The following is a 25,314-nucleotide window of genomic DNA, read 5'->3' on the forward strand; positions in this document are numbered from 1 at the left end:
TTCATATACGACAAAAGTTTCAGGTAGAAAAGGAAAAGCTGCTAAACAACTATCGCTCTATCTATCCAACAGTGGCTTGGGCCGTGTGCGTGTATGATAGCCTTCGACGGAAGTTTGTGATTCGCTCTCTTCAGAGACACAAAAGGCCCTTAACAATTCTTTTAAATCTTGAGGTCCAATTCTTTCCCGCTAGGTACAAAACTTTTGAATCTCAAGGCCCAGTTCTTTCCCGCTCAATACAGATTTTGAATCTCAAAGCCCGCATGATGTGGAACTTTCTTGGCAGATAGTGCGAGCAAGTTACACGTGAGTATAGAAAATCAACAGGTAGAACGTGATTGTGTGAGCAAGTTGCACGTGAATATATAATATTAACGGGTAGAATGTGGCTCAAATCTGTCCAATTCTACCATTTTTTTCCATAGTCATGAATTGACAATGTGGATACATGACCATTTGTAATTGTTAATATGCTTTAAAAATCATGTTTGAACTTTCGTTGGCTGAAAATCAACCGAGCTACATTTTATTTTTTTTGGGGGAATCCATTAAGTTTACATAAGGTTTGAACCTATTATCTACTTGAAACATATGCAAGCATCTAAAGCATACCACTTTGGACGCCATATGATACTGTCTAGCAACGCTTTGAAGAAGTTCATGAAATGTTTAGCTCCTCATTAAGTATGTACTGATTTTACCGCAAGACATTCCCGTGAGGCATAACGGAGTGCCTAATCTGAACACGTAGTCGAATTCTCATGCGCAGGCTGTGCTGCGCGCACAACAGCTGGCATCCAAAAGGCACCTGAATCTTTTGCACACTGGCAGGCGGAGACGGCGTGCCGCTACCAATTCACTCCTACCAGTCAAAACCGCACGGCATACCCCACCGGTCGTCTTCCTTCTCTCCTCCACGTAAACCCTCTGCCCTTCTCGCCGGGGTCCCACGCGTAGGCCAAGCGAGGAGAGCCAGACGGTTCCGGCGCCGGCTGCGCCTTCTCCGCGCAGGCACGCACACCTTCAGCGACGGACAGCTGGGCCCCACCGCCTAGCTTCCTGATCCCGTCTCTCCGGTTCACGTGAGCCGCGCGCACCGGTTGCTTCCTGGAGCCGCGAGGATCGAAAGCCGCCCATCGCGAGCGCCACGCGACGGGCGCCGGCTATCCCCACCGTCCACGTACAGGTCCGATGGGATCCACGTCAGGATACCAATCCTCCGGGTCCTCCCTCCTGTCGCGCATCCGGGCCATGTAGCGCCGATCCGACGGCTGCCCGCCGCTGCCGGGGGCTATTTAAAGCCGGCCTGACCCCACCCCATTTTCTCACTTGTCTTGCGCTCATTCCCCCGCTAGTATAGAGGAGAAGCATGAGCAGCAGTGAGGCCAGCGCTCAAGGTCACGGCGTGCCCGTGGCCGAGCCCGAGGTGCTCCTCCCGCTAGTAGATAAGAAGGAGACGAGTAGCAGTGAGGCGAGCGAGAAAGATCATGGCGTGCCCTTGCCCGTCCCCGTTCCCGTGCCCGAGCCTCAGGCTCCCGCGGCCGGGGCGGAGGACGTGAGGAGGCTGGCTAGGCGCCGGAGGCGGGAGATGGTGCTGTTGAACCGCTTGGCGTCCTCGGACGGGTCCAAGCGGGCGCGCTCGGAGTCTGGCACCTCCTCGGGCTCGCCCGGGGGGTCGGCCAAGGTGGCGCCGGAGCCGCAGCAAGGAGCTGATGCGGCGGCTGCCGCGGCGGTGGCGGTGTGGCCGAGGAGCCTGTCGCACGGCGTGCATTCCGTGATCGGGCGGCGTCGGGCGATGGAGGACATGGTGGACGTCGCGGCGCCGCTACCGGCTGCGGCCGGGGAGGGGGAGGACCGCGGGAAGGAGGAGGAGGGAGACGACGGCTGGGTTCCTGAGTTCTTTGCCGTGTACGACGGGCACGGCGGGGCCTGGGTGGCGGAGATGTGCCAGGACCGCCTGCACGTGGTGCTCGCGGAGGAGATGGCGCGCCTGCGCCTTGCGAACGGCGGCGGCAGCGAGGAGGCCAGCGCGCTGTGGAGGGAGGCCATGCTGGCCGCCTTCTCCCGCGTGGACGGCGAGGTCGCCGCCATCCAGATCGCGAGGAAGGACACCAGCCCCCCGCACACCGAGGGCTCCACCGCCGTGGTGGTCGTGGTGGAGCCCCGCCGCATCGTGGTCGCCAACTGCGGGGACTCCCGCGCCGTGCTCTGCCGCGGCGGCGTCGCCGTGCCGCTCTCCACCGACCACAAGGTAACTAGCTACCCCCCCAAAACAGATCCTCCCGAGTTACAACCAGGCATCAGGTAGGGGGGCGGCGGCGAGCTGATAGCTCGCCAGGTGCCCCCCCCTCCAGATCCGCATTAGTTTAGGATCGCTGCGAATTAGGGAACGCAGCGCCTCTGACGCACGCGTCGACGTCGCCGTCGTGACGCCATTCCCTGCCGTGCCCCCGGGATCTTTTTTTTCGTCCGGGGATCACACGCAGACACAGGTGTCGCGCGCCGGCCGCAAAGCCAGGAGGCTTTTATTTGGCGTGCGGCCGTGTCGAAGCGGGGGCGCTCACCTCGACCGCGCCGCAGGTTTCAGCAGTCAGTCGCTCTCAGTCTCTCACCCGTTTCTCGCTTCCGGCAAGGGAGCGCCTGCACGGCTAGCGCAGGTCCCTTGTAGCGCTGCGCCAAATTGGAAGGCGATCCCGGCCCGCTCCTGGCCGCGGAGTTAGCTGTCCCGGCCAGGGTGGGGCGCGGCCGTCTGGGGCTTGGTGAGCGATGGAGTTTGTCAGTTTGTCACACACAGACACACTCACAGTCTCATACTGCGTGAGGAACTCGATCTCCCACCTGGCTAGGGGTTTGTTACGGTAAACGCCAAGCGGCGGGCGGGGTGGTCTACACCTGGCCGGGTCCTGGTCACGCGGCAAAGCTGGCGACACGTCGGGGGCGGAGGGGAAGTTCACCATCGGGCCAAGCCACGGTGGGCGTGTCCAGCCGCGGTTACCGGTTGGGTCTGTGTAAAGTAGGGTGCTTGGTTGGATCTAGGTCGGCCAGTGTTCTCTGGTGGTGGTGTGCTGTGTATGCTACTGCCTGGCTATCTGCGATGGGGTCCTTTCGCACTGGGAAGGATGCTCAGGTGATTCGGTTTACTAAACTGGGTAGAGATTCCTTGCTTCATACACTCAGGCCTGAAATGATTCAGGATTGCTTCCGGCTCGTACAGTGCTGCTGCTGAATTGCTGCCCTCTCACTAGAAACCAAAGTTAGTGCTGTACTACTTTTAACTGGGCCATTATTGGTTACTACTTTTAACTGCTGGTTGCTGTAGACAAAGCTTGACTTGGTCTAGCCTGAGGTTCGACTAGTGGAATTTAGGAAGCAGGACAGACCGGGTAGCAATTCTACACACCTACCCCTAAGCAACCGTTCTTCAGGGAAGAGCCCCTAGATCCTGTGACCTCGTTGCCTGTCTCAGTACGTGTACGTTTTAAAATATGCAATGCATACTTGGAACATTGTAAAAGATCGTGGAGATCTCAAGATACTAATTTTGTCATGTATAAAGATAAGATCATGGCTAGGTAAGAAGGTTCTATAAAATTGGAGAGAATGCATAAGCTATAGTTATCATACCTCATGGTGAAGTGTAGAATACTTCAGAACTAGATATTTTAGCATGGTAGAAATATAAGAAACTAGATAAGAATAAGGATAAGAAGAGTTCTATAATTAGGATATACAAGAAGAATGTGGAAGTTGTCATATGGCAACACCACACTGATCATAAGCACAAATAGAGGCGCTCCCCTTCCTCCTAGCTATACCATAGTATAAGAGGTCTTAAGTAGGAGATTGCAAGGTAGTCATGTAGTGTAGTGGTGAGTAGAAATATAAGAAACTAGATAAGGATAAGGATAAGGATAAGAAGAGTTCTATAATTAGGATATACAAGAAGAATGTGGAAGTTGTCATATGGCAACACCACACTGATCATAAGCACAAATAGAGGCGCTCCCCTTCCTCCTAGCTATACCATAGTATAAGAGGTCTTAAGTAGGAGATTGCAAGGTAGTCATGTAGTGTAGTGGTGTCCTCAAGTAGGACATTGCAAGGTAGCCATATACTGTAGTGGTGTTATGGTAAGATAGTCACGCAAAGAGTGTGCAAGTGAGCCTTGTATAAAATTGAGTAGTGAATAAAGATTTGAGTTTCCTTATAGAGAGTTGGTCTCCTGCATTGGTGTCATGGTAAGATAGTCACACAAAGAGTGTGCAAGTGAGTCTTGTATAAAATTGAGTAGTGAATAAAGATTTGAGTTTCCTTATAGAGAGTTGGTCTTCTGCATTGGTGTCAGTGTGAAGGTCTTCTTGATGTAGTGTGGGTAAGGGTCTACAAAAGAAGTGGTAGCACATTACTTTGGTGTCACTTTTGAGAAGTCGATGTCAAGTTCGGGGCACACTACTTTGCTTGTTGTATTCATGCAATATCAAGGCTCTTAGAGGAGACTCTGCCGGTGCACAGCCTAGAACTGTGAAGCTCATTGGTACAGGATCAAGAAAGCTAACTTGATGTCGATGTCGGGCTTCAGTTTGGAAGACCTGCATGGAGTCCTACCTAAAGGTCAAGACCTATGGGAGGTCGTTTCCTACCTAAAGGTCAAGACCTATGGGAGGTCGTTGTGGGCGTCGAAATAGTACCTCCACCAAAGGAGAGTGGCGACAGTTCTTCGAAGGAGGGAGCCGATGCCTTGCGGAAATGGCGTATCAAAGCCAGTAAGGTCATATTTGTGCTGAAGACAACTATTGAGGATACCTTCTGGAGCACATTCGAGATGCGGAGACCTCGAAGGAAGCTCGGGAGACTGGGGAAATTATTCTCCAAGAAGAAATAAGCATGCCTCTATCTTTTAGAGAAATAAGACACTATGAGTATTAATAATTACTTTACTAAGGTGAAGAATATATGCTAGAAGATTTCTCAGCTTGATCCGGAGGAGAAGGTCAGCGAAGCTCGGATGAGAAGGATCATTATCAACGACCTAAGACTCGAGTACAGTGGGTTTATGGCTGCAGTGAGTTGAAGGTCAGTATAGCCATCCTTGGTGGAGTTGGAGAATTTATTGGCTAATCAGGAGGCATTAGCCAAGTAGATGGGCAACATCACTTTGGAAGAGAAGGATGAAGAGGAAGCGCTCTTCATAAAAAAGAAGGGTCCACCAAGAAGCTGAGGAAAGGTGAAGGAGTGGACAAGAGGTGATAGGAGTTTTCCAAGGAAGAGCAGCTATTCAGGGGAAGCTCAATAAGATAGCAGTGACGAAGATGACGAAGAGTTGGTGAAGAATAAGAGGAGAAGAAGAGGTGAATGCTTTAACTGTAGCAAGAAAGGGCATCTTGCACGGGACTACTGAAGTTTACGAAGGCACTCAGAAGGAAACATGGCTACAACAAAAGAAGTTGTCCTGAGTGGGGTAGTTAAGTGAAGAAGAGTGGGATGCTATGGCAGCAGCCATAATTGAAGATGATGGAGCTTACTTGACAGAAGGTGAAACTTAGGGTTGACGAAGAAGAAGAAGAGTGGGATGCAGAAGGTGGTTTCTCCATGGAGGTGAGAGATCCAGATACTTCAGATTCTAGTATTTGGATATGATAGTGATGAAAATTGAGAGGCTCTAAGCGACCATGTCACGAGGGTAAGTGAAGAAGAAGATTCGTAATGGCAGAGCATAGAAGATCCATGGGTAGCGACACGCAATGGTTCAACCGCTCGAGAAAAGTATGCATTGAGGGGGAGTGTTGAAATTTGCAATGCATACTTGGAACATTCTAAAAGATTGTGGAGATCTCAAGAGACTAACTTTACCATGTATAAGGATAATATCATGGCAAGGTAAGAAGGTTCTAGAGAATTGGAGAGAATGCATGAGTCATAGTTGCCATACTTCATGGTGAAGTGTAGAATACTCTAGAATTAGATATTTTAACATGGTAGAAATATAAAAAATTAGATAAGGATGAGGAGGGTTCTAGAGTTAGGATATTTTGTATGAAAGAGTGTGGAAGTTGCCACATAGCAACATCATAATGATCATGAGCACCTATAAATAGAGGTGCTCCCCTCTCTCCTAGCTATACCATGGCATAAGAGGTCTCAAGTAGCAGATTGCAAGATAGCCATGAAGTGTAGTGGTGTCATGGTAGGATAGCCACACAAAGAGTGTGCAAGTGAGTCTTATATCAAATTGAGTAGTGAATAAATGTTTGAGTTTCTTTGTAAAGAGTTGGTTTCTCGTATTGGTGTCAGTGCGAAGATCTTGTCGAATTAGTGTGGGTAAGGGTCTACAAAAGAAATGGTAGCACACTACTTTGGTGCCACTTCTAGGAAGTCGGTGTCAAATTTGGGGTGCCGAATTCTCAACGTGTATATATATATATATGTATATATATGCTCAAGTGCTCTTTTTGCGGAATGAAATTGTAAAGGTTCCATTGCAGTAATCAGATCGTATTATTTAGTTCAATAGGCCGGGTGGTACGTAGTTGCGTGCAGTGCAACGAGAGAGTGAAAGACTTTTTCTTTCGATGGTTAGCTTGGTTCAGTCCTTGTGATTAGTACTGACATATATGCTCCTTTATTTCTTTCAAAGCTTCAAATGGGAGCAGCTTTGTTTTCCAATCTCCCGAATTACCATTGGTTGTGATATAGTCTACTACTATTTCGAGTTCTTTAATTAGTTTACCTATGTCATATCTCTTGGTAAGTTGGGTGTTGTTGCGTCTCCGCAATACATTTCTTCGATAGTCTCTCCGCAATACATTTCTTCGATAGTTACGTGCAGTTAGATTTATACCGTAAACTGTGCGTGTCTTTGTTTCAATTGTTTATGGTATACATGGTACAATACTACTACTTTAGTCGGTACTAATTGTGTTTACAAAATGCCACATAGAATGCTTCATCATTCAATCTGACATCTTCTAGGTGAGTTATTTAAGCTTTTGTTATGTTTTATATCAATTTTCTTAAATACTATAGGTCGATCAATCTATAAAAAAGTTAGAGTAGAGTTTATTTCAAAAGATTTCTGCGATAATGTTTAAGTAGGTTTAAATATAGACGAAATGTGAAATGTAATACACTACTGTAGTCAGACTCCAGGTGTTAGTCTAAGTGATGAGTATTCTTTTTCGTTGATGCAATGCACTGTTAAATTACTCCCTCCTCCGTTCCTATTTATAAGGCATGGCACATGACATAGCACGGTCTTCCAAATTAAACTTTAACTATTCATTTATTTTATATTATATTATTTATGGTTATAAATTTATAATCTCCATTATATTATATTATTTATGGTTATAAACTTATAATCATTGGAGAGTACATTTGATTACAAATCCAACCATACCAAATTTATATTAAAAAATAAAAAAATTATTAGCTAAATTATTGATTAAAGATTGTTAACTTTAAATCTTGATATGCATGCGCGCCTCATAAACAAGAATGGAGGAAGCACTCTATTGTGGTTCAGTTTGAGATTTCCTTTCCTTTTACTGCACTTGCTTTACAGTTTCCTGCTTTGTCAAACACGTATGTTTGTCACAGGTAACGCTAATGGAGCTTTGTTTTACATGTACAGCCAGAACGCCCGGATGAGTTGGCAAGGATAGAATCAGTAGGTGGCCAGGTCATCTACTGGCAGGGACCCCGTGTCCTGGGGGTGCTTGCAATGTCAAGGTCAATTGGTACGATGTGTACTTTACATTGGCCATGCATGTGGGCGGAGATGACAATCATCATATATTTATAGCTAGAGTATCAACCATCTTACGATTGCAGTAGCTTTGGTAATTAAGGGAAAACAATGAACATTAGCTGGATAATGTCTAACCATGTTATCACACGGATCATTTTGGATTTTTTGTGCAATGACATGCTTTGTGCACCCTGAACCTTAAGGTCCAATTAAACCAAGCTGCACCAGTAGTGAAGTAGCAAAACTCAATTTCACTGGATGAGATGCAAAACCCTATGTAGACTTGGAACTTGGTGAATCATTCGAAATGCTCAATATGTTCCCATGCATGTCTCCATTTAGACAAGCTATTACCGTACAGATTAAGCTCTATATATCTGGATCGACCACTGAATTTCTTTGATGTGTCTGCCATTTCAGGAGACTATTTCATGAAGCCAAGCATATCAGCTGAGCCAGAGGTGACCGTGACTGACCGCACGGGCACGGACGAGTTCATCATCCTGGGGAGCGACGGGCTGTGGGACGCCATGTCCAACGAGTACGCTTGCAGGGTCGTGAGGTACTGCCTGAGCGGGCGCTTGGCGGCCAAGTACCCCGCGACGGTCCACGGGAGCTCGGCCACCGACGCCGCCAAGCTGCTGGCGGACATGGCGATGGCGCGGGGCAGCGAGGACAACGTCAGCGTCGTGGTGGTCCAGCTGAGGCGCATGGTGTGGAGGAGGAAGGCTGCTCGCCAGAACGGCAGGACGTAGCCTGCGGGAGTCCCCTCCCGGCTCGTCGCAAATATAAAGCATGCATGGCGACGGAGCGAGGGAAGGAGAAGGAAACTCGCAGTATGACGGGACGGTGTGGGGGAAAAAAAAAGAAAAAGGGCTATGAGAGCTGCTCCTATATATGGTGTGATTAGGAGTGTGTTACTCGTAGGCTTCGTAGTCCGTGCCGTTGTGTTGCGTTGGTTCTTTAGTTATCCTGACATGCATGTGGCATTCCGGACATATGCATGGAAGCATAATGAAACATGGGATGCTTTTACCAGTTCTGATCGTCTTGTTCTAGTCAGATTACTATCCTGTTTTAGCTGAAGCCTGAAGCACTGCTGTTAGTTTTGGATGTCGAACTTGCGGTAGTGTCGACACTACCTCACAGCTCTAGATGAAGACACTACCGTGAGAAAGTGCAGTAGCTCTAAGCTCGGTATCCTCCGGTAGTCCGGTTTATTCAGTTGTCGGGCATTTGAGCGATGTGGTGCGAGATAGAAATTTGTAGTCTGATCTGATCGCAAGATTGAGAAAAAGGCTAACGATCTAATAGGTGGATCATATCCGATCCGCTGCTGCATTTTCAATACTCTGTCCGCCACTATCGTAGCGAAAATAGGGAAGAGCTCGAGTGCCCGTGCTACATGCAAAAGTGGATGGCTACGTCGGGAGGAGCTCGCGCTGTGGTAGTCCTTATCACTGCTGTATTTGTTTCTTTCACCAGTTGATGCTCGGTTACGCTTAGACATCTATCGTGTACACCATTAGATTGCACGTGTTGTGCCATCTTCAAAGCACCGCAGAGTTGGTAGATCTAAACGCGAACAGTAGTCTAGTGACTGGTGATAGCTTGATCGTGCCATCGATAGTACTCATAACGACAAGGAACAACAACGTCGGGGATGACGTGTCACCTTGCCTCAGACTCAAATCGTAGCCATGAGCCCCTGGCATTTTTTTAAAAACAATGGAATAGTTTCCCGCCTGTGCGAATGAGCCTATGACATACACGATAATATATTTTTTGCGACGACATACACGATAACATGTTACTTAAAGGTACAGTGTGAAAGTACAAAGGAAAAGAAGTGGTGGCAAAAACTCAAGATATAGGTCTTGCAATCTGCAGCGAAATGATGAGACTTGAAGGAAAAGAAGCATATATAGAAGGCAAACCCAGCTGATCAACTGCGGGTGCATTAGATTTTAAAAAAACAGCGGGTGCATTGCAGGCCATGTTTAGTTCACTCCAAAATCTCAACTTTGACACTATGCAAAAAGAAGATTCCCCATTACATCAAACTTGCGGTACATGCATGGAGTACTGAATGTAGACGAAATAAAAAACTAATTGCACAGTTTTGTTGTACTTTGCGAGACGAATCTTTTGAGCCTAATTAGTCAATATTTGGACAATAATTCACAAATATAAACGAAACGCTACAGTGTTGCTACGGTAATTTTGGAACCCCAAAGTTGGACAACTAAACAAGGCCACAGTTTATGCTAAGAGCCTAGCCAACAACACTAGCTTCCACATGAATGGCTTAACCAGAGGCTCGGAGGCAGAGCTAGCCCACAATTGCACACTTCAGTTTTTGCCACCACTCATTCAACAGCTTCCTGACGGTAAAAGAACGTACTGCCCAAAATTAAAAACTGAGAGTCGTCGGTCACCATGATAATCAACATCTGCTCACGACAGAAACCAAATGCAACTGGAACAGTGGATGGGATCCCTTCTGATGCGTTGATGACCTGCATGCATACAAGGCCTCAGACGAGCAGCAAACACTCACGGCTGTTCATGCATTCCAAGAATCCAGATGGCAACTTGTAGGCCTGCCTCTTCAGCTTCTCCTCCTTGGGCACCTGACAATTTGTCTGTTACAGCCCTCTCAATGGCTTCAAGAGCATCCATGCTTCTGCTGCATGTTTCTAACAAATTCAGACACTTTGCCACCGCGGCATTTGTACATGCCTCAGCAGCTGTAGCATTTGAACCTGCTTGGCTGCCTCCTGGACTATACAACAAAATAACTTCAGCCGAGCACAACTCCTCTCGTGCACACATCAGATTCCGGCAAGAGATATCTATTCATCTAACAAATACGGAGTAAAACACTAAAACGATGTCTTTTTTTTGAAAGACCCGGAACCATGTCCGGCATTCATTGACAAGGAGAACACTAAGGGTTAGTTTGGTGCGACTTCAAACAGCTCCGGCTTCTTCTGACATTTTTTCTGACATTTTACTGTTTATGTTCTGCAATAACACTGTTCACACGAGTTATTTTTCTCTCTCTTCTCCCTCCCTCTCACAGATCAAGGAGCAGTCGGTGGAGCCTGTTTTTGTGGCTCCTCCAACTTCAGCTCCTCTGATGCTACAGTAGCACATCAGTGGAGGAGTCGGAGTCGGTAGGAGCTCCACCAAACCGGCCCTAAAATGATGTCCCATCTCACGTTCAATTAATCAACTGCTACGAGCTGGGAAATATAAGTGCAGCACAAAACAGGAAAAAACGTACGATATTTAGGTACACGTTCGACCCCATGGGCCATTGTGTCAACTCTCAAGGGGACGCTTTGCTGCGTTTCTGAACACACAGTATGGTTTTGCTTTTGCGTTTGTAAACATCAGTGATCCAGTGGTCTGCTGATGATGTGGCTGAACCAAAATGGTTTGGGTCCAAAGCATGCACCATTGCAATAATCCCAAAAATTGTTAAAGGAAAAGTGTTCAGATATAATGGTATATATCTACGCTAGTAGAGAATTGGGCTTTAGTCCCGGTTGGTAGGGTGCAAATATCCCGAAAATCCATCCAGGATAAATCAACCGGGACAAAAACCTCCAGCCTCGCGCGTAACTTCCTTGCCATCCCACCTACACAACACATCTGACTGTGCAGGGGATGCTATCCTTTTGTATTAACTCGTGGGGGACCCTTTTATCCCGGTTTGTAACACCAACCGGGATAAAAGTCTTTTATCCCGGTTGGTGTTACAAACCGGGATAAAAGGGTTCGAGGGATTTAGTCCTGTTCCAGTGACCTCGTTGGGGACCCTTTTATCCCGGTTTGAAACACCAACCAGGATAAATGACCCCCTTTTATCCCGGTTGGTATTACAAACCGGGATAAAAGGGTCGATCCCGGTTGGTGTTACCAACTGGGATAAAAGGGGGATCTTTTATCCCGGTTGGTGTTTCAAACCGGGATAAAATGCCTCTCAGGATCTTTTTTTCACACTAGCCTTTGCAACCGGGATAAAAGGTCCCGGTTGGTGAGCCCCCCACAGTAACAGAGCTTTAGTCCCGGTTGGTAAACCTTTTATCCCGGGCTAACTTTAAACCGGGACAAAAGGGGACGCATCGAAAGTCAATTCTCTACTAGTGGTTGAGCCGCAGGTGCTAATGGCTAGGACTGCAAAAGGGCTGGACAACTTTGAGACACTTGAGAAGGCTTCCAAGGACCTTCTGTATGAGGAATCCAAGGGATGTGATAAGGAGTTCACAGTGTTACGTGCGGTCCTTGAGCTGATGAAACTGAAGGCCATCCACGGGTGGTCGGACGCAAGTTTCACAGATTTGTTACAGCTCCTTTCGGATGCGTTGTCGAAGCCTAACTCGTTGCCCAAGAGTACCTACTATGCAAAGAAGCTAATATCGCCGATGTCGCTCGGCGTGCAAAAAATTCACGCCTGTCCAAACCATTCCATCCTGTATCGTGGGGACCACAAGGACGCCGTGAGATGCCCGAGGTGCAAGCGCCGTCGTTACAAGAGGAATGACGACAGTACAGCCGATGGTGCCAAGAAGAGTAAGAAGAAGGACAGGACGAGGAAGAAGAGTGCTGTCGTCGATGACAGCGATGATCGGAAGATTCCCGCCCTTGTCATGTGGTACCTCCCCATGGTCTATCCTAGTCTATAGCCGTAATGTTCCATGTATCCTCCTTGACAGTAATATTTATGCGTTAATATTAAAAAACGTGTCATGTAGACTAGTATAGACCACGGGACATATGTTCCTTTGTTCAACAACGTGTCATGTAGTCAAGCTCTTGTAGCTGTGCAAGCTTTCACGAGTGAACCCCGCGTTTTGGGTGATGAGCAAGCTGCAGCTCACATGCCAAAGGAGTCTTGACCGAGTGGTCAAGACGTCCGAGCGGCACCTCCTAGGTCCAGGTTCAATCCCGGGCGGGAGCGAATTTACGGCTAATTATTCATTCAGTGGGAGGTGACGTCCCCGTTGACAGCGAGGTGCCTGTGGTGACTTCGTGAATCTCAAGATCAAGCAGGTCCAGCCTTTCGAAGGCGCTCATGAGGGTAGAGTGTGCGTGCGTGTGTTCATAGGGGTCATTACTCGTACGTGTTTGTGAGTGTCTGCACTTACTTTGCAAAAAAAAAAGCTGCGGCTCATATAAATTTTGCCGGCAGGGCCCTGAAGTTACTGTTCCATAGCGCTACTGTTACATTGGTCCATTTATAAGAAATCATTTTCTGATATGTTTGGCTGCTCTCATTTAATTCTCAGCTACTTTAGCTGCAGTAGATCTGTATATTCTTATTAATCGGAAACAATGCATGGGTACTCTAGTTTGTTATTTGTTTCTAAAACCAATCATGCAACAATTAGCTTGAGAAATTAGTATTATTAAGAAACATGGGAAAATAAGAACTAGGAGAAAATGAAGCTGCTAGCCAGAGACAGCCGTTCTCCATCAGAAACAATCAAGCATGATTTGTTGCTAACTAGTACTAACTCATCAGACAACAGTCTAAAAACTCATCAGACAACCTCTGTCGCTCAATGATATTTCATCACGAACAAGTATCGTCAAAAGTCACAGAATGTGACACAACAGCATACCAGAAGGGCATCAGTATCGTGTCAATAACCGCTACCAGCGCAAGCGAACACGGTAAGCGCTATCATGAACCAAAAGTAATATGACTCCTAAAAGTAAAACTATTCGCTCTTCCAGTTTTCCACGTTCCATTATAAACGACTACTCTGGAATTGGCAGTAGTGGTAGGACTGTTAGTCTACTTGACGACTGACAAAACACTTCAGCAAATCAGCCAGACGTCTCCACACGACTACAACCGCTTTGTCTTTTAGTACATCCAAACCTCTCCACAACCACACCATCAGTACTCAAAGCTAGTTCTGGCCCTTCTTTCCTGGATTTGTCGGCGAGCAAGCTACAAGTAGTAAAACAACTCAGAGTCAGTTTTAGAACCGTTCCAGAAGTAAAGAAAACTAGTAGATCCCCCCAAACAGCATTCAGAAGAATTTCAAATAGATATGATAGAACAATCAAAGAAGCCTCTGTACTGTATGCACCAACCAAATTTAGTGGACTGCTCCCAGAATGCATATGTGCACATAAGTGACACCAGAATTTCATTGGTTTGTACCCATGAAAATAAACGACCCACGCTCTGATCCTACTACCATCACCCATATATGTTAAGGAAATGCAGGGCCGGCCCTGGCGGGGGGCAGGGGGGGCGGCCGCCCTGGGCCCCCAAATCCCAGGGGCTCACCCTAGGTTCAAGTGTCAAACGAGTTAGGAATTAGGATTAGGACGGGAATAGCAACGAACGCTGAACGCAGTCACGCAACTCGTACACGTCGTGTAGGGGGCCGCCGCTAGGCAAAACTCATACGCGTCGTTTTAGGGGGCTGCCGCGGGGGCCAGCGTCAAAACTCGTACGCGTTGTCCAGGGAGCCGCTAGGGGATCGCCGCCAGCAAGGGCCGCCGCCAGGAATCATAAGGATTATCCAAATCGCAATTAAAACTCCGATCGCCGCCAGGGCCGCCGCCGCGTCGTGCGCATCAACGACTGGTTGTTGGACTGCGTCTGCGCCATCATCCAGGTACAGTACTCATCGCTGTATACACGCGCGCGAACAACCCGGCGGCCCAGCGATTGCTGTTCCTGACCACTCTGCGGCGACCAATCGGCTTGTTGCTTGCGGACCTTACGGTTGGTGCCAATTCGCTTCTGTGACCAGGTGATTCGATTGCCAATTCCTCAATTCTCCGTACCATTAATTATTAATTTACTATTACAAATTATTTAATCTCAACTGATTTATAATTATTGTGTATTTATAATAATTTTAGTACCGTAACATTTGATAGGTATAAATATCGAGAAATGTTAGAAGAAACTTTTAAGGTAATATGTATAAATAATTTGATATGAATATTGCTTTTAGGTATATTTAAATATTTATTGGTAATATTTATATTACTTGTTATAATGTTTATATTAAAGGCTCCAAGTTTTACTTTCGCCCCGGGCCTCCCAAATCTCAGGACCGGCCCTGAGGAAATGAGAAATTAATGATACATATTCACACGTGAAAAGAATAATTCACAACATACAACATGAAAAAGAAGTTAATAGAAAAAACATTAATATTAAAGTGGAAAAGATGGTCACAACAGCTTATGAAGGCATCTCGATTCTCCTATACTCCTAACAGAGAAAGCCTATTACCAGGTAAAGCTTTCCTGGTGCATTGGAGATGAAAGCTGGCACCATGGAATAAAACCTTATAGGAATGCTATAGTAGATGGAGTTTGTATGACTTTAGTAGCACAACAAGCAAAAACAATAAAAAATAAATATCATCCATAGAAGCTAAATTGGCAGCGGGTCTTTCATATGAGATCAAGCACAGCAAATAATCCTCATTATCAATTTTAAATCAACAGGAAAGTCAAAGAACGGGCGTTACTTACGTCCATGAAAAAAGATGTATGAGGACGCACTCAGCTCCCTAACACCCATTCTGGCAAGAATTCCTCTATCTGTGGCTGTTGATAGCATTACAGTGAGATCAACATGAGGAAGTGGAGTCTCAGGACAGATTCCATCAAAGATTATAAGCAAAGATCCACTTTTATCATCTCCAGCTTCAATGTCCAATAGAGACCAGCCCTTCAACCTTCGTGTCACAGAGGTACCCAACAGTTCAAGTAACTCTTTCTGCATCAGATCTGATTTTCTTTGGAGTTCCTTAATAGCAACATATAGCTTCTTTGGTTTGAGGACCTGAATTAAGTTATTCAAAGCACTAATCTTCTTCATCTCTGCATCCAGTTCAATGAAATACTTGTTGTGACGTGGCTCTCCATGAATTGGTTTTCCTGTAACAGTAATAAAAAATTACAGCCCTGAATAACCCTGTGGTAGTAGAGAGAAAAGTGCTTTTGACTGTTGATTTTATTTTTCTGAGCTACTTTTGACAGGTGCATATGCCAAACCTAGAGCTAGCCTATAGCAGCAGTTTGCAGCCAATGTTGGACCATTTACTTGGTTAAAGTACTCTCTGGGATCTCTATGACCTTTTTGATACACTCTCATTAATATTACAACAACGAAGTTGAGACCTAAATGCTACTCGACAATTTAAAATCTATGTATACATACGCATACAGAGACAAAAAGAAGATAAGCAATTAAAATGACGTGAAAATGACTTACCAAATGTGTTCATTTCTTTAGTTGCAGCCTCACTTAACGAGAGTCGGAATTCTGGAAGTCCATTTAAAAGGTATGCCCATGGTTTAGCTGACTGTTCGACGCACTGAGGATGCTTAACGCCAAGCCGTAGCATCCCATTGGCTGGAGCCATCATTTCACGCGGCACCCAGATAGCGACCAATCTCTTGAATGCTGATCTAAGCACTCTGATTGCCATAAAAAGATTCCAGTCCTTGTTTTCTGTGGTTATATGTTTTGTGCCATTAAGAACACCGCATATCTCTTTGTTGTCTGTCCAAAGAACGAAATTCTCTATCCCCAGGTCTTTGGCTTTAGTTAGGATTGCAAACACAGACTTTGCTTCACTTTGGGCAATAGAGATGCAATCACTGACCCCAAGATATGTGGTAGCACTGATAACCTGGTTATCCTTCCATATCAAATTAGCAAGATCAGCTGTGCTACTGTCCTTGTGCCATGAAGCAACGGCTTCTCCTTTATGGAAGTGGATGGTACTAGAAAGATTCTTAAGCCCAAGGTCATAAAACATATGTTGAGTAGTGGAAATGGATACCCACTCCTCGATCACAGAAATTCTTTCTCTTGCAAGGTAGTTGAGATAGAATACCCAGTATTCTTGACGCAATCCAACAAGATAAACCATCACATCATAGCAGCTCGTGAATCTTGGTCTGTTGTTGATGCGAGCATGTGTCTGGTATTTCAGCCAATGCGTGCTGATGTCGTTGAACTTGTGATTATGTATAAGCAACCTTGACACCAGTTCAGGTCTGACATGTCTGCAGTAGAGATCTTTAAGCTTCTCCAGGTCAAAATCCTTTGCGATTGAATCCTTAGCATCTTCTATTTGAGAACACAACTGCTGAGATCCAACAAAGTGAACCCCCACATCTTCAGTTTCCACATTAAGGTCCCTAACGTGCTGACTTGCTTTCTTGGAACAAAGGAAACGTGTCAGATGGTCTCTGTCAGTTGTGAAAAATCTTGTAGGCCTGTTGATGCAAAGAAGCTCAAGAGACGGAAGCAGGAAGTGTGGCGTTCGCGGAACCCAGTGAAGATAGGAAGATGAGCACTGCCGGGTGTGGTGCCCAGCAGCCACCTTCAACAGCTGTCTTATCATTTTGCCGGTTGTACAACCTGAAACAACATAGAAGTGTGGATTAGAAACAGCTGTGGCCTAAATAATTACAAACAAAGAGGATATAGATAGTGCCAAACAATTGGAAAGAAATAAAGAAATAAACAAATTCAAACAATCTCATCTTCCACAATATAACAAAGGCTTGGTCCTGCTATCTTACACAAAGGAAAATAAATCCTCTTGGGTATACTAGCTTTACAATAAATTTTCGGTATCTTCAGTAAACAACTCTATGACCCTGCAACTCTAGAAATGAAGCTAAACAAAAAACAAAGAGGCTAAAAAGTCAATGTGACATGTTCTCATATTCAAAATATAATAATTAACTGGTTCTAACATGGACCTACTGTTGAAGCCTGAATATGCAAATCGAACCCCTTGCAGTATATATGGCTCCACAATATTCTTGGACCATGATCTCCATCACTCACTAGTGACTACAGCAACATTGAACAAAATGCACTACAGTTTACATCTCTCTTCAATTTGGTATCAAGTATCAACAGACTAAGAATGTCGCCTTCGAGACAAAACGAAAAATGGAAATCTGAATCTACAAGCTACAACTGAAAAATGAAAAGCTTAATTGAACATGGACAAAGATGTTTTTCTATCAGAGCAATTAAACATATATAGAAGACCAGAGACAAAAAGGCACCACAACTCAGAGTGCATTTGACAGTTCACGATACATTATGCATTCAGGAGTCAACAATATCTGATATCAGGGGTCCTGCTAATTCAATTGAAATACTCAGTGATCACATATGGAAATCTGCTACTGACAACATACGCACACTGAAGTCAACTTTACCACTTCATGAGATTTTTATCCCCAACAGTGAAAGTAGAAGGAAACATCTGTAAACATAAATTCAGGGCACATAGTGATACTTGTAGGTTATTTAATTGGCGTTTCCAACTCAGCGCAAACTAGAAAAACGCACATGCACCAGAAATATTTATGCTATGCCAAATCACGCAGACCATGGAACATTTCGCTACAGTGAAGGCTAAATCAAATGGGGGAGGGTTTTTGTCAGGGCTCCTGCACATGAATATGCTACCGCAAATGATGCTTTAAAGCAAACGGCGGTGCCCCTCGGCCTATTGGAGACGGCGCTGCAGATGAAGCATAACGACGGCGCCTACAAACACGGGCATTTCGCCCTGGATCATCATCTACACGACGCACTCGGAAAAGGGGGTTACACGACTCACCTAGTTCAGACGGCGGAAGCAGGAGAAGGATCGACGAACAGGAGTCCGTTGCGATCCTCCTGCTCCTCCCTTCACGTTTGGCTCGTCGGGCTCCCCGTCCGCTGCGATTCGATGAACAGGAGACTCGTCAAGCGTACACCACGGATACAAACAAGGAAACAGGAGGGTGGAGCGAATCACCTACCGTTCCCGGAGGATATGAGACAGCCTGCGCACGCCTGGTCTCCGCCGTGGCCGCGATCTCGTCGACGACGGCGGCGCCGGAGTTGGGGGAGATGGGGATTTCCCCCTTTGGTCTGGAACGAGCCGCGGCGGCGGAAACAAGCCGAGCAGGAGGAAGAAAATTAGGTGCACACCGGATGCAAAACGCATCCGGTGCATACCCATGCGCTCGGCCGACGCGTGGAGGGCGCCCCAAATGCGACGGAAGCAATCGCTGGGTCCAGCAGCTCGTCGCGGCTCGGCTGCATGGCTCGGCAGGGAAGGAATAGTTGGGTGAGGGTTTGGGGAACGCGAGCCGCCGCCTCGTGATCTCCTGGCGACGCACTTGCCGCCGCCGCCGCCGCCTCCTCCATCTGGGCCGCCGCCACCTTCTCCATCTGGCCGGCGGACCGTCATCTACACCGCGCTCGTCCTCTACACCGGTGCCGCCACGTACCTCGACCGCTCCTGGTGGCTGCGGGGCCGCCGCACGCTCTGCACGCTCCTCATGGTGCTCGTCTACGCGCAGGAGCTCTTCATGTTCCACGTCCACTCCTCCGACCACGCCGGTGTCAAGGGCCAGTTCCACTGGTTCCTGCAGGCCGTCGTCGCCGCCTGCCTCGCCACCGCGCTCCTCGGCGCCGGCTTCCCGCAGAGCTTCGCGGTGAGCCTGATCCGGTCGGCGGCACTCACGTTCCAGGGGGTGTGGTTCATGGACATCAGCGTCATGTGGCTCCCGGGGCTCATCGCCAATGGCTACTCACTCGAGGATGGCGGCCTCTCTATCCGCTGCCACAGCGACGAAAGCGAGCACCACGCTAAGGCCGTCATCAACGTGTAGTTCGGGTGGTGCTTGACATTCATGGCGTTGTTCGTCGTCGTGCTCTACTCGTATGTGTGCAGGAGGTATCAACCGAAGGCAACGTACGGCCGGCTGCCGGAAGCTGGAGACCCGAAGGACCTCAACGTACGGCACCGCCTATTCCTTCCCTTCCGAGCCATGCAGCCGTGCGTTATCGAGCCATGCAGCCGAGCCGCGACGAGCCGCTGGACCCAACGATTGCTTCCGTCGGATTTGGGGCGCCCTCCACGCGTTGGCCGAGCACACGGGTATGTACCGGATGCGTTTTGCATCCGGTGTGCACCTAATTTTCTTCCGAGCAGGATGGGGCTGTGTCCCTTATAGAGTTACGGCTGTCCAAGCAGCTGGGCTGGACCATTTGTTTGGGCCGTTCCTCACGTATTGTCGCTGGGCTACTAGCGTGGGCTCGCTCGCTACAGCAGCTCGAGGGCTCGCTACCGTTAGTGCAGCCAGCACTAGGCGCTAGTGGGCAGTGTATACGCATGTAACTTATATGCCATTAGCTAAATTAATCCTTGTAGGAGTATGTTATTAGCTAAATCAATAGAAAGGTGACTAACAACTAGTATCTGACTAATAATTAGCTATTGTCTGTTTGGAGCACTGACTAACTGTTCAAACTACGGTGAAAACTAACTACAAAGAAGTTAAAGTGTACCATGTTTCATATGGAGTTGTTAGTCTAACAATTAGTCCCACCTATTAGTTCCATTTGGAGCTCCAAAGACTAAAATTAGTCAGCCAACAATTAGTTCCTTAGATCCAACCAGAGACTAAATTATTAAAAATCTCCAATATACCATTGTTAGAGCATCTCCAAGAGATTAGCTACCAATTAGCTAAATTTAGAGTTTCTACCTTCTTTGTAAAAATAGAGAGGCTCCTAAAACCATGTTGTATTCTAACAGACTATCCAATTATTGACTCTCCACATTCAAATATATTTCCATGTCATTTTTTCTTTTTTTTTCTCCAACGTCGCTCCTACGTAATCACGCCGCCGCCGGCACTTGCACCTGGGGCTCTTTGGTTCGCGCCCTCCAGGCAGCCACCCTGCCGGGCAGCGACGCCAGGCGCTCGATTTCGAGTGCCTGCGGCTGGGATCGCTGCCTGGCACCGGCAGCTGCCTGCCAGGCACAAACCAAACAGGCACAAACCAAGGACTAGCACCTGGCGCCTCCGGCAATTGCACCTGCACTTGACGCCTCAAGCCGGGCCGCCGCCGCCGGCACTTGCTCTGGTTTGATCAAGCCCATAATCATGTAACAGTGCACAGAATTATTGCTCTGAATTACTAGTACTTCGTAGAGTATCTACCATTATTAAAACGATATTTATAGGTAGCCACAACGTTTGCCTGTACATGACGAAGAATCCTAGGCACCAGTTTTTACTACTGCAAACTGAAACAACTATAAATAGAATTCCCGCATGCAATTGATAGTGACCTCTGCAAATATTGACCTTATCAGAAGTGTGAATGCATGAACAAAGGTGCTTGTTGGAAATTTGTTCAAGCATGGCACAAAAAGCACAGAACAATTTATTTCAAGTAGAAAGAGTTATATATTATGATACTCTCTCCCTCCCATTATCTCCAGCGTATTCTAGAAATTAGGAAATTCCATAATCTGTGTCGTATTTGAGCTGGAAGCCGTTTTCTTTTCGTAAGTTGCATGGACGTCTCTCCTTCCGATGGAAAAAAATTGAAGCCGGCTAGTAATTCGATTAGACAGCTCAGCTGCCCATTACTCCACCGCGCATGCAGGCCTCACCGCTCCATGCAAACCAACAGTGCATGATTCACTGGCCTGCGGGGCCCTCGAATTGATGCTCCCGTGCACAACTCTCGTACGCGCGCGTCGCTCGTGAAACGAAGCGTTACGGCTGCGGAATCGAAGTGGAGTACTGCCTCACCGTTGCTCCCTTGGTCACCGTGTACAGGCCAAATACGCTGGAGATAATGGGAGGGAGGGAGTAGTTCGTAGTACGATGAATCGAATAACATCAAATCAACTTTATGTTGTATATCTTCACAAGTTTTTCGTTATTGTTGGTAAAAGTTAAAAAAGTTTGATTTAGGACAAAATCTAAAACTTATATTCGTGGACAGAGGGAGTACTACTGAATCGAGCTGGTTCCTTACCAGGGCTCACGCCGCCAGCCCTCAACGCCTGTGGCCTCCGAATGTGGCCTCCGAATCCTGCTGGAATCCTTGCGGGACTTGCCAGAGAGGAGACGACCACGCAACAGCAGGGCACCGCACGGGGACGCGGCGGCCTGGACATGACGACTACGCTACGGCTGCGGTGTGATTCAAACGAGGCGGCGCCGATTTGGTGCGAGGTACAGTAGAGATGGGCGCTTTGTTGGGGGAAGACCAGAGAGGGCCAAGCGCGCGGGAGGGTCGGAGCAGCAAAATCTCGCACGGGAACGAGGGCGAGTGTCGATGGCGAGCGTGCAGCACTAGCCAAAGATGCCGACCGGAGCCATTCGGATACCAACACTCCAACAGAGGTTGAAGCCAGAGTCTGTTGGAACTCCAAAAATGTTTCCCTCTGTCCACAAATGTTAGAACTCCTAAGTATATGCCATGTTAAAACTTTTATTTTTTCCAACATAAATGTTAGCATTTGTTGACTTTCACTCGTCTTATAAATGTTAGCATTTGTTGACTTTCAGTCATCGTGTTTGACCATTCATCTTATTTAAAATATTTAACATAATATTAAATATTTTATTATAACTTGTTTTATCATTAGATATATTTTATGCATAACTTATTTATTTTTATATTTTTATAATTTTTTTGAATAAGACGAGTGGTCGAACGTGATGGATAAAAGTTAACAAATGCTAACATTTGTGGACAGAGGGAGTAAGGAAATTTATTAAATTACAGATGGAGCACGTACAACGAAAGTCTCATACTACACGTTTGCACTTCACGGCGCCTGCTTCCCTAAAGACGCCTAGGGTTTTACCTCACAGGCTCACTTTTCAGGTCTTCATGGGTGGGCGTAAAACCAGAAGGCAGCCAGCCGCAAACGAGGCATGCACGAAAAACGACGACAAAGACTATACGGACTACCAATAACAGCCAGATTAACCCAGATCCAGGCAATTGTCCAGTAATTGCACTAGCCAGACACTAGAACAGTTCCAGCACCACATCAGTTCACAGTACAGGTACGTCTTGTTTACTTGACTAAATATAATTACAGCACACAGCTACTATAGAGGAACAATTTAACAGCTACAGTTTAACACATCAGTCCATTACAATATCAAATATAATTTATTCCATGTTGGATCAACCAACACAGCTTTCTGGCACCTGCACAGACAAATATAATTTATTTCATGTTGGATCAACCAGCACAGCTTTATGGCACCTGCAGACAAAAATGAGAATTTATTTGCCTGAAAATGACATGCGAAATATCGACCATACACAAGAGAGATTCAACGGGGAAAACAAATACCTTTCTACTCATGCCTTCTTTAACACTTTCAACAGAGTCAACGCAGTGGTACCAAATAGCCTTCTGGATGTATGATTAGCTGTAGCTTGCGGCCTCATTCCCAAGGCAGCGGTACTAAACAGCCTTGCTGATGCATGGTCATTTGAAATTTGCAGAGTTCTTCCCAACATAGCACGAATATGACTTGGAATTGTAGGAGAAGATCCTTTGTCGGCTGATTTCTGACGCTGTTTGTCATGATTAAGCCTACACTTAGGATCAGCTGCTGCATAGTCTGGATAAAGTACAACACGAATATGGGAGAGTAGCACCGATCTCCAAAATGGGAAGAAGCAGTTCCTTGTGTATTCGAGATTCCAAACTTTATTTCTGGTGGCCTGCCCCATAAAGTCAACACATACAAATGTTAGAAAACCATAAAGCAAACCATATTGAGCTTGGACACTGCCACCCAGCAGCATTTGTGACGACATGTCATTTGCAATACTAATGAAAAAATATGGTATCAGTCAGGTAAGCAAGCCACCTAAAATACTTTTTTGAGTTGGATACAGAACTTAATTGTAGTGTTTGAGTAGCATGTTTAAGTAACTTAGACATGGTCTTAATACAACTTAAAGAGTAGACTGAAACAATTTCATCAGAACTGACACAAACTGAGATACATTTACAAAGTAACCCCAGTAAATGCGGCAGATTGTTCAGTTAACAATAGAGGCAAATATGAGACAAGCAGGGGTGGGACACCATTAAAAAGTGGCTAGAGGCTCAACTTGACAAGTCTTACTCCAGGTGCTATTTTCCAATTCATAGGGGTGCTAATGTGCAAGAGAAGTTCTAGTTGCCCAATTGCAGTGTGCTGAGGAAGGGAAAAAGTTTCTCCCAGCTATTGCCTAGGTTGAAGTTTGTTCGCTCATCTCAGCTCCAAAACAAGGTACCTTTCCGTTACCGCTCACCTCAGCTCCACAACAAGATACCTTTACACTCAAAAAACATGAAGTGCCCCTCATAACCAGGAGATTTTGCACACGATGAAGCTCGCTGAATCAGCCCTCCAGTATAACTCCCTAACATCCTGCACGCACCCTCCCCCTGCTCATTGTCCCATTTACCTTGCCTCGCGCAAAGCCCATAGCTAGCAGATCCTGCACAAGCCGACATTCCACCTTGCACGCCAGCCCTAATAAGAAACCCTCCCCCAGGTACTTATTTGTTCTCTCCAGCGAGGGAGAAAAAGGAGGAAATGCGTTCAGCCCAGCCTACTAGGATGCCCATATGCGGCCTAGGTCATTCCCAGGTTTCTCAGGTCGCAGAGATAGGGCACCGCTGCTCTCTTCCACAGGTTCTCTGTTCTGCCGCCGCCGCTCATCCTTTCTCCTCTGCAGCCACGCCGCCGCGATTGCTCCTCCTCTGCAGCCGCCGCCGGTGCCGCTCCTCCCTGCTCCTCTTCTGTCACAGCGGCCACCACTCCTCCTCCTTACTTTTCCTCTGCCACTGCTGCTGCTCTCTCCACTGCACCGCCAGAGCTCCGCCTCTGATCGACCGCCTCAAGCCTCCGCCTCCCACATCGACGGCCGTCGGAGACGGAGAGTCGGCAACAGGACCGCGACGGACATCGTCCCTATTCGACCCCGACCCTCGATTCGGGACGATGTCCCCGGGCCGCGGAACGCGGGCTCGACCCCGTTCCCGGTGACTATGGTCAATCATAGCTGCAAGCTCATCAGCGCAGACATGCACACGAAAGCGCTATACCAGGCGTGCGACACCATGCGTTTGAAAACGAAGATTTGATGCAGATGAGGTAATTTCCTACCATCAATCAATTTACCCTATCCCCAATGGTGACTAAGATAGATAATCAAGGTAACATAGACAATGATGTGACCACTAGATGACATGATTGTGTCATCTGGTACCTCCAGCAAAACCAGATCGAGGACTAATAATGCACCAGTATTTAGAAATGATGGACTTTCTACCAGATTTGAAATTTGAGGACGAAACACTAAACCGTGGCAATAGTTAAGAGGACCGTAATAGACTTTTTCCATCCTATATCATAACAAGAGACTGTACGCAGATAATAGGAATTCCAAGTGACCATTTGAATTCTAGATAACCATCAAAGCCCTCTGAAGAATATAGAGTATTAAGCTCGAAAATTTCATGTATATATCTAATTACAGTACCACTTTTTTATTTGTTCATGTGCATTAAACTTATCAACCCTACATTAAAAAGAATATCCTAGCTCCATCTATCAGATATTTTCAAACATGCAAAAGTACGGAAAAAGATGCAATTTGCCACAAAAAAAAGGATGCTCGAGAATTTGAATATTTTTACCTTTCCCAATGAAGCATGTGG

At 46.7% G+C, this 25,314-nt stretch overlaps 1 protein-coding gene and 1 pseudogene across 1 annotated transcript; both read left to right on the forward strand.

The window, feature by feature from the left end:
- The first annotated feature begins 1,347 nt into the window (after nucleotides 1-1,347).
- On the forward strand, nucleotides 1,348-8,809 carry LOC117855320 (probable protein phosphatase 2C 8). The gene is made up of 3 exons (XM_034737640.2): nucleotides 1,348-2,251; nucleotides 7,631-7,736; nucleotides 8,168-8,809. Exons 1-3 carry the CDS (start codon nucleotides 1,370-1,372, stop codon nucleotides 8,500-8,502), a joined length of 1,323 nt encoding a protein of 440 aa, XP_034593531.1. The 5' UTR covers nucleotides 1,348-1,369; the 3' UTR covers nucleotides 8,503-8,809.
- Nucleotides 8,810-18,671: 9,862 nt separating this feature from the next.
- Nucleotides 18,672-19,998, forward strand: LOC117856420 (uncharacterized; annotated as a pseudogene).
- The last annotated feature ends 5,316 nt before the right edge of the window (nucleotides 19,999-25,314 follow it).

Source organism: Setaria viridis, chromosome 5 (assembly GCF_005286985.2).
Source record: "Setaria viridis chromosome 5, Setaria_viridis_v4.0, whole genome shotgun sequence".
Lineage (NCBI taxonomy): Eukaryota > Viridiplantae > Streptophyta > Magnoliopsida > Poales > Poaceae > Setaria > Setaria viridis.

Excerpts from the sequence above, each read along its gene's own strand:
- LOC117855320 (XM_034737640.2), top strand. The coding sequence starts at position 1,370 with ATGAGCAGCAGTGAGGCCAGCGCTCAAGGTCACGGCGTGCCCGTGGCC. Across the intron at positions 2,252-7,630 it reads CGCTCTCCACCGACCACAAG|CCAGAACGCCCGGATGAGTT; the intron begins GTAACTAGCTAC and ends TTACATGTACAG. Across the intron at positions 7,737-8,167 it reads TGCAATGTCAAGGTCAATTG|GAGACTATTTCATGAAGCCA; the intron begins GTACGATGTGTA and ends CTGCCATTTCAG.